The 8,201-nt window shown below is 44.9% G+C and overlaps 1 protein-coding gene across 1 annotated transcript; it reads right to left on the reverse strand.

Annotated features, from left to right (window-relative positions):
• Positions 1-967: 967 nt before the first annotated feature.
• ZNF134 (zinc finger protein 134) lies at positions 968-5,724 on the reverse strand. Its single transcript, XM_053606012.1, has 3 exons — positions 5,394-5,724; positions 4,261-4,359; positions 968-3,277 (listed from the first exon to the last, which is right to left on the reverse strand). Exons 2-3 carry the CDS (start codon positions 4,298-4,300, stop codon positions 2,043-2,045), a joined length of 1,275 nt encoding a protein of 424 aa, XP_053461987.1. The 5' UTR covers positions 4,301-4,359; positions 5,394-5,724; the 3' UTR covers positions 968-2,042.
• Positions 5,725-8,201: the final 2,477 nt, after the last annotated feature.

Consider the following 8,201-nt stretch of genomic DNA (forward strand, 5'->3'; position numbering starts at 1 on the left):
ACAAAGTGAGACTCTGTCTAAAAAAAAAAAAAAAAAAAAAAGATAAAAGGACAAACTGTGGTGCAATCACGTAGTAGACTACTATTCAATAATTTAAAAAAAGAGAACTATTCACACATACAACATTGACAAATCTCAAATTATGTTGCATTAGACAGTTGAGTACAAAAAAAAATTAAGACTTACACAAAATTCTAGAAAAGGCAAATTTTATCTATAGTGGAAAGTACTCAGTGGTTGCCTCGGGAGCAGGGGAAAGGAGGACTTAAGGAAGGGCTGAGAGAGGGTTTAGCAAGGGGCATAAGGCTAACTTCATGGTCACCACCATTGCTAGGGTGTTAGTTTTATAGGTATGATATATATATCAAGACTTAACAAGTGATCGCTTCTCAACATTTTGGCTAAGATCAAGTGTGTGAAGATTTAACAAGTGGTACACTTTAGGGATGTGCAGTATGTTGTCTACTGATTATACTTCAAAGAACCTATAACAAATTATTCTACTAAAAATCTGGGTCTTCCACTTCTTTTGGAAAGCCAGGCAATTAAACATCACTAGTGACTCTATCACATCATTCCAAATGCCTTGGGAAGACCACCTTTTCTGCATGACCAAGAAAACTGGCAAGTAACAAAGGTCATTTCCAACAGTCACCGGGAGCTCTGGTTGCTCATGAAAACTACATCCTCGAACCCCAGTATCTCTTTACTCTCAGGCTTATTGCCTTTGCAGCAGAGACATTAGGTAGAGAATTCAGGGAGGCACAATAATCTAAGAAAACTACATCCTTTGCTGTACCTTGACCTTAAGAGTGACACAGCCCTGGTAATCTTAAGAATTTCTTTTTTTTTTTTTTTTTTGGCCGGGGCTGGGTTTGAACCCGCCACCTCCGGCATATGGGACCAGCGCCCTACCCGCTGAGCCACAGGAGCCGCCCTAATCTTAAGAATTTCAATACACCTGATTCCATACATAAGCCAGTGACCAACACATTTCTGAATGTGAGTTTACAATGGGCACTTCCCCTCTAGTTTGCAGCAGTCTCCCCAATCCCAATTATTCATACCTAATGTTTCCATATCAAGTTCACTTTCCTCCTAGATGCATTAGGTCTTACCATCAGTGGTAACCTGTGCACCAGATTTTGACCTTCAGGGAATACGGCCACTCAGCAGGTCCTAAGGAATAGCTTTCCCTCAACAGTGTTGAGAATATGGGACATATACTGGAAACAAAATACCCCATCCATGCTGCTTCCAAATGCCCTGTAGGTTGTCACAACACCTGCAGCCTCAATGTGATGTGTGTGTCCTCACATAACAAATCCAGGCAAATCAGCCCCACAAGGATCTAAATTGTTACCTAATAAGCTCTTGTCAGCAATGGAATTTAATACCAAAACTGGACTGATAACTATTCTCCACCAACCCACTGCCTCATTTGAGGTACATATAGCAGGAGGCCCCCACAGGTCATTGAATGGCCTGTTTTCAATCCATTCCAGACAGTGAAAGAACCCTTAAGATTAAAGGTAGCTTAAACTGTAAGGCCTTTATTTTATCACAAACAGAGCAATAAGAGGCAAGTATTTTCTCAGGCTGGGTAACATGGAGAATGGAAAAATTCATTCCAAGTATTATGGCCAGTAAAGTCCATGAAGAAAGTAAACCTCTGTAAGCTACTAGCACAACATAGCTCAAGTCCTCTTAGCTCAAGATGGGTTATGTCCACAATTACACCAAAGGTGGGCATGAAGACCCACAGTAAACTCAAGTATCTCATCATTCTCTCTAGGGAACTGGAGAAAGTATAAAGTCCTGCCTTCTATAAAGATATTAGAAACTGCTAAGAGTTAAGATGGTTTCACCCATAAACATTGACAGTGACATAACTCTGGCAAGAAACCTGAGCAGGTCAGAAAGTGCAACACATTCTCTGGAAGCTTCCGATGTACCTATCACTCATAAGGTATTTCCCTCCTGTGAATGTTCAGATATCTGAGATCAATTTCTGACTGATGAATCTTGTACTGAAAGCATTCCTAAAGCCTACCAGCAGTGTGAACTTTCTGGTGTCGATTGAGGTGGGAGCTTAAGCTGTAGGCTTTCCCACATTTACTGCACTCATAAGGCCTTTCTCCAGTATGAACTCTTTGGTGCCGAACAAGGTGGGAGGTTCTTATGAAGTCTTTCCCACATTTGCTGCACACAAAAGGCCTTTCACCAGTGTGAACCCTCTGATGTGCAATAAAGTCAGAACTTCGACCAAAGAATTTCCCACACTCAGTACACTCAAAAGGCTTTGTTTCAGTGTGAATTCTCTGGTGTTTAATAAGTGTGTATTTGTGGCCAAAGGATTTCCCACAATCACTGCAATCATAAGGATTTTCTCCAGTATGAATGCTCTCATGCTGAACAAGTGTGGATTTGTGTCTGAAGACTTTCCCACAATCATTGCACTTATAAGGCCTTGCTCCATTGTGAACTCTCTGGTGTACAATTAGGTTGGAGTGATGGCTGAAGTATTTCCCACACTCACTGCACTTATAAGGCATTTCTCCAGTGTGAACTCTCTTGTGCTGAGAAAGGTTATCTTTTCGACTGAAAGTTTTTCCACATTCACTGCATTCATAAGGTCTTTCTCCAGTATGGATTCTCTGATGCTGGACAAGTGTGGCTTTGCGGCTGAAAGCTTTCCCACATTCGCTACACTCATAAGGCTTTTCTCCACTATGGATTCTCTGGTGTTGGACAAGTGTGTCTTTGCGGCTAAACACTTTTCCACACTCACTACACTTGTAATGCATTTGTCCAATGTGAAAGTCCTCCGCATTCTCAGTGCTCCTAGATGTCTTCCTCTTGCAATGAGAGGCCTTTTGCTGGTGATCACTCAAACGAGCTGTGAAGTTCTTTTGGTCCTTTTCACACATAAAGGGCTTCTCTGAAAGGTGAGGTTCTTCATAAACTGTGCAGTTCTTCACAAATGAGGCCTCACCATCATCCTTTCTTAAGGATTTCTCTACACTGTGATGCTGCTGGTGCATGTCTGCACTGAACCAGAGTTGTCTCCCACACGCCCTACATGTGTGAGGTTTCAGTCCATGGTGTGTTCCATGGTGTTCATCCAGGTGCAAAATATCTTTCAAGTTGGGGCCACATATGTCACAAAAGTGAGGTGTCTGGGTGGATGAACCTGCCTTAGAAGTACGAACACATGACACCCCGGAGATGCTCTGCTCAGAACGTGCCTCTTCATTCTCCACCCCACGCCAACAACCTGAAGACAGAAAAATACTGTTGATATACTTTGGTGGGAAGAGGTAACCCCACCACAAATATGTAGAACAGAGCAAGAGGGTGGGGTGAAGTGGCTCATGCCTGTAATCCCAACACTCTGGGAGGCAGGTGGATCACCTGAGCTCAGGAGTTTGAGATCAGCCTGTGCAAGAGTGAGACCTCATCTCTAAAAAAAATAGCCAGGCATTGTGGCAGGCACCTGAGGCAAGAGAATCGCTTGAGCCCCAGAGTTTGAGAATGCTGTGAGCTATATGATGACACAGCACTCAACCCCAAGGTAACTAAGACTGTCTCAAAACACAAAAAAGAACAGAGCTAGGGTGAGGTTGAAGAAAGGGCTGCTGTACAGTACTAAAATCTAAGGATCATAGAATGGAAAAGGTTTCACGAGGAACAAAGACATAAGAATGGGGTATAGCACAAAGGGAAGAGGCAAGCAAGATCTCAAACTTAATCCTCTACATATGACTTTTAGGTAGGGCCTTTGTTGGCTTTTGGTAACAAGGTGAGTGCTACACAGAAATGTGTGTCCAGGCCCAAGAAAAATCTGTTTTAAAATGAGTAACTTGTGTCCGGGGGCTATTTAAGGATATGTGCACATCTTTTAACCCATTAGTGCAGTCTGATATTGAAAATCACTGCAGAGGGAGCTGTAGAGAGCCTCTCTATTAAGGAGTGGGGGAGGACAGCCCTGGGTTGGAAGTCAGAAAAGAACAACAAGAGTGTCCAGGGCAGTCACTGTGGCTCAAGGAGTAGGGTGCTGGCCTCATATGCCAGGGATGGTGGGTTCAAACCCGGCCCCCACCAAAAATTGCAAAAAAAAAAAAAAGTGTCCAGAATAGGGAGAAAAAGACAGAAATTAGGCCAATGTGGCACCAAACAGTGGAGAGCACAGGGCAGGTTATTAGAATTGCCTGAACATATATGACACCAAGGTCGCACCTTCCCCCAGCACCCACTCACCAAGGCCCGTCCAAGCCCCTCCTGCTGTGGCTAGAGTCATGCCCTCTTAGTTGAGCACCAGAGTTTTCTCCCCTGTTACAGTTCAGCAACCACAGAGATCTGGAAGATACAAGTCACAGGAAAAAGATGAGACAGGTTGAAAGTGTAAGCACTAGTTCACAGTAGCCCACCTGTACAAAATAACAAGAAAACATTACAAAATGAACCGCAGAAAACTGTCTGGCAGGAATAGCCTGGTGGACCCCCCCAAACAGTGACCATGACTTAGATTCATGACACTGGCAGACCCAGGAAATATCAATTAGAAAAAGGAGATAAGAGCCTTGAGCTCAGAGGTGTCATGAATGTAGACAGTCATGTCAGGAGAGGCCAAGCAGAGTGAAATTCACTGTGTTGACCCCTAAACCTCTCCTGGAAAGGCTTCAGGGAAACATGAGTTGGGGAATGCAATACATACAGTTGAGGCTTGGCACCCAGAGGTCCTATGTTGAGACAGTAGGAAAACTGCAATGCCTATGGGTCTGGCTATGAGAAGGAAAGAGAAACCCGAGGCAAAAAGGAAGGGAAGATCACAGCCCAGAAAACTGAGACATGTGAGGCCTTCACCAGTAAAATTGTAAGCACATTCATCAGAATAAGAACTGATTTAAATCTTCCCTTTTTAGTACGCACATTTTAAGAGGGAAATATGAGAGGACTCAGAATGGCACTGACGTAGTGTGTCTATTTGGTTTTGCATTTGGGGGCGGGGGGACTATCTGAAAGAGCGTTTCAGTCGTCCCTGCAAACTGCGCTCCCGGAAAATACAGAAGCCATTATTACATCATGACACAAGTCCCTGAGCTTCACCATGCAGCTCCCACTCACACAGGAGAAGTAGACAAACACTAGTCGAAGGTAGGTGGACAACTGAGCACAGAGGCACCTTTACGCCTTTGCTGGAGCCAGTCCCTCCGCCTGTCACACTGTCCCATACTGGCCGCTAGATATGGGGGTTCCATCCACGAGTGCTCCGCTACCCTGGTCATAGAGGCCCGGGCAGCGGTGACATGAACAGGCGCTCCCCGTTCGGGGCTTTAAAACTGGGAGGTGAGAGTCAGGACGTGTGATAGTCTGGGGAACGCAGCACTCACCTGTCCAGGGTCCATCATCTTGGCCGCCACCATCACAGTCTGGGCCGCACCTGGCGATGAGGGGAGGAACCAGGACCAGACCCAGACCCGCGATCGCCCGGTCCTGGAGGCGGAGGCGGGGATGCTCGTGGGAGGCGCCACCGCTAAGCCTCTTTGCAGTGGGGCCAACGACGCCTCCCGTGCTTCTCCGCCTCCGTCACATTGGCACCACCACTGCTCTCTCACTTCCACTCGGACGGTTTCACCTAACAGCAGACAAGATGTCCGCCGCGAGAAAGATACCGGAAGTCCCGCCCCGACGTCCTCCTCTTGCACAAAAAAGCTCCCTCAGAGTTTCCGCCACGCGGCGCAGAGGTTTCTGGACAATGTAGTTCCCAGTGTGCAATATGCCAAGGCGGAGTGTTCACGGCCCACCTGCTGGACCACGGCCTTTTGGGACCTTGAGGGGTGCTTGGAAATGGTGCACTGGGGTCCCGTTTAGCTCCTCGTAAAGGGTCCGTACCCGAAAAGATTCCGGGGAGCGCAGTTTGCAGGAACTGAAATGCTCTTTCAGATATCCTCCCAAACTGCAAAACCAAATGGACACACCACGTCAATGCCATTCTGAGTCCTGTCATATTTCCCTCCTTTTAAAATATGCATACTAAAGAGGGAAGATTTAAATCAGTCCTGTGAGCTTCATTTGGGTCAGAGGGAAAGGTCCGTGAATAGGGTCATGGAATGGAAGAACTGTACATTATTAAGTGGGATGCTGGAGTCTTTGAGGCAAATGCCCTAATGTGGGGCTCCTTTCCTCAGAGGAAATCCCGACAGGGCCGCAAGGAGGAAGATGGGTGGGATTACTGGGCCTTGGTGAAGTAGGTGGTCAAGTCAGGCTCCTTTTCAGCCTGTGTAGTCACTGGTGTCCAGCCAAGGTACAATACTCTTCTTTCCAAATGATATTTTTGAATTCCAAAGCTGTTTCCTTTTAGGAATATGCCACCTCTCTGGAAAGGAGAACTATTATAAATGTCCTTATGTGCCAAGACAGGTGCTGACATGGTTCTAGTGATAGGACATATACAAAGGTGACATCTGCATCTGGAAATTAAGATTTGGAACACCATGATGACATTTCTGGTCCAGGGAGGGATTCTCATTTTTTAGTAAGCCAGTGTGAAGAGTAAACTAGAGTGGGAATGGTGGGGAATGAGAAAATAAGACACACAAGAGACAAAGATCACACAAAAGATAAAAGCGATGGGATCAGGAGGTCTGGCACAGCTATGACTGCAGCCAGCACCAAACCGTGTAAACAGTTTTATTTATGTAGTACCTAAACATAGTTGCTTATACGAAGAATGTTGCAAATCAGCAAGGAAAGCGAGTGGGAATATTTTCATCTTGCAAGGTTGAGGGGAAGTAATAGTAGATGGAATAAAGATTAACTTTAGGGAGAGGAGGCTTTTGCTTTTAGGCAAAAGATAGAAAAGTATACAGAAGCTATGTGACTTCTGGCAGAGGGAGCAAGGAGAAAGGACTATTAGTTTTTAGTAAGGGAAGAGAAGCAGGTTAGGAGTCATTCCTTGAATACACCTCCTGGGCTTGGAGGTCTTGCCACCTCACAATCTGCACTCCACATATTTCACCTGCAATGACAGGGGAAGTGTCTCAACTGAAAGTTGAAGTTATTTATGGAAAGAAAAAGAGGAAGGGAGGAAAGAGAAAAAAGTTTGTGAATTGCTTAAATTACTGAAAGTCAATAATTCTGTATCTATTCAAAGATATATGCAGAAATGGCTCTGAGGAAACATGTTCTGTGGCAGGTAAAAAGTTTATTATTTATTCGGGCGGCGCCTGTGGCTCAGTGAGTAGGGCGCCAGCCCCATATGCCGAGGGTGGCGGGTTCAAACCCAGCCCCGGCCAAACTGCAACCAAAAAATAGCCGGGCGTTGTGGCGGGCGCCTGTAGTCCCAGCTGCTCAGGAGGCTGAGGCAAGAGAATCCCTTAAGCCCAGGAGTTGGAGGTTGCTGTGAGCTGTGTGAGGCCACGGCACTCTACCTGAGGGCGGTACAGTGAGACTCGGTCTCTACAAAAAAAAAAAAAAAAAAAAAGTTTATTATTTATTTATTGCAGTTTTTTTTTGGCCGGGGCTGGGCTTGAACCCGCCATCTCTGGCATATGGGGCCAGTGCCCTACTCCGTTGAGCCACAGGCACCACCCTGAAAAGTTTAGATGTCAGCAAAATTTGAGGAGGAGGCTGAAAAAGAGCATGTAATTATGTTAGAACTTAACCACAGCAGGTTTAGTCTCCAAAATGTAATTTCTTTGCATTTGTGAAAATACAGAGTATTATCTATTGTGGGGTCTGGGGAAAGAATTAAAGATAATATTTAGAAAGTGTTGCCAGAATGAAGATTAACAGAGATGCTGTAGTATTATGCTTATTCATGGCTCTAACAAATGTTCAATGATTACCTTCTACATTTGAGGAACTATTTAAGTGCCTGGACACTTACAAACAAGAGACAAATAAGAAACAAAGACCTTAGTTTTCAATGAGCTTACATTGTATTCAAAGAAAAGAGAGAAGGCAATATAAAAAATATATGAAATTGTCTTGAATATTAGAACATGGTAGACACAATGGATAAAATGGGAGCACCAACAAGTGCTGGAATATGCTGTAATATTGCAGCCCAGGGAGACTAATGTGTAGCTGGGTCTTAATCTGTAAAGGATGTAGAGGAGTCAGTGACATTGAAATAAGTATACTCACAGTTCACCTAGAAATGAGAGGCATAGCATACCATGCAACATCATAGGAAG

Source organism: Nycticebus coucang, chromosome 10, assembly GCF_027406575.1.
Source record: "Nycticebus coucang isolate mNycCou1 chromosome 10, mNycCou1.pri, whole genome shotgun sequence".
Taxonomy (NCBI): domain Eukaryota; kingdom Metazoa; phylum Chordata; class Mammalia; order Primates; family Lorisidae; genus Nycticebus; species Nycticebus coucang.

What these genes read in the sequence shown, in the direction of transcription:
- ZNF134 (XM_053606012.1), bottom strand. Translation starts at nt 4,300, where the DNA reads ATGACTCTAGCCACAGCAGGAGGGGCTTGGACGGGCCTTG. An exon ending in AGGGGCTTGGACGGGCCTTG is followed by an intron (nt 3,278 to 4,260) that starts GTGAGTGGGTGC and finishes TTCTGTCTTCAG; the next exon opens with GTTGTTGGCGTGGGGTGGAG.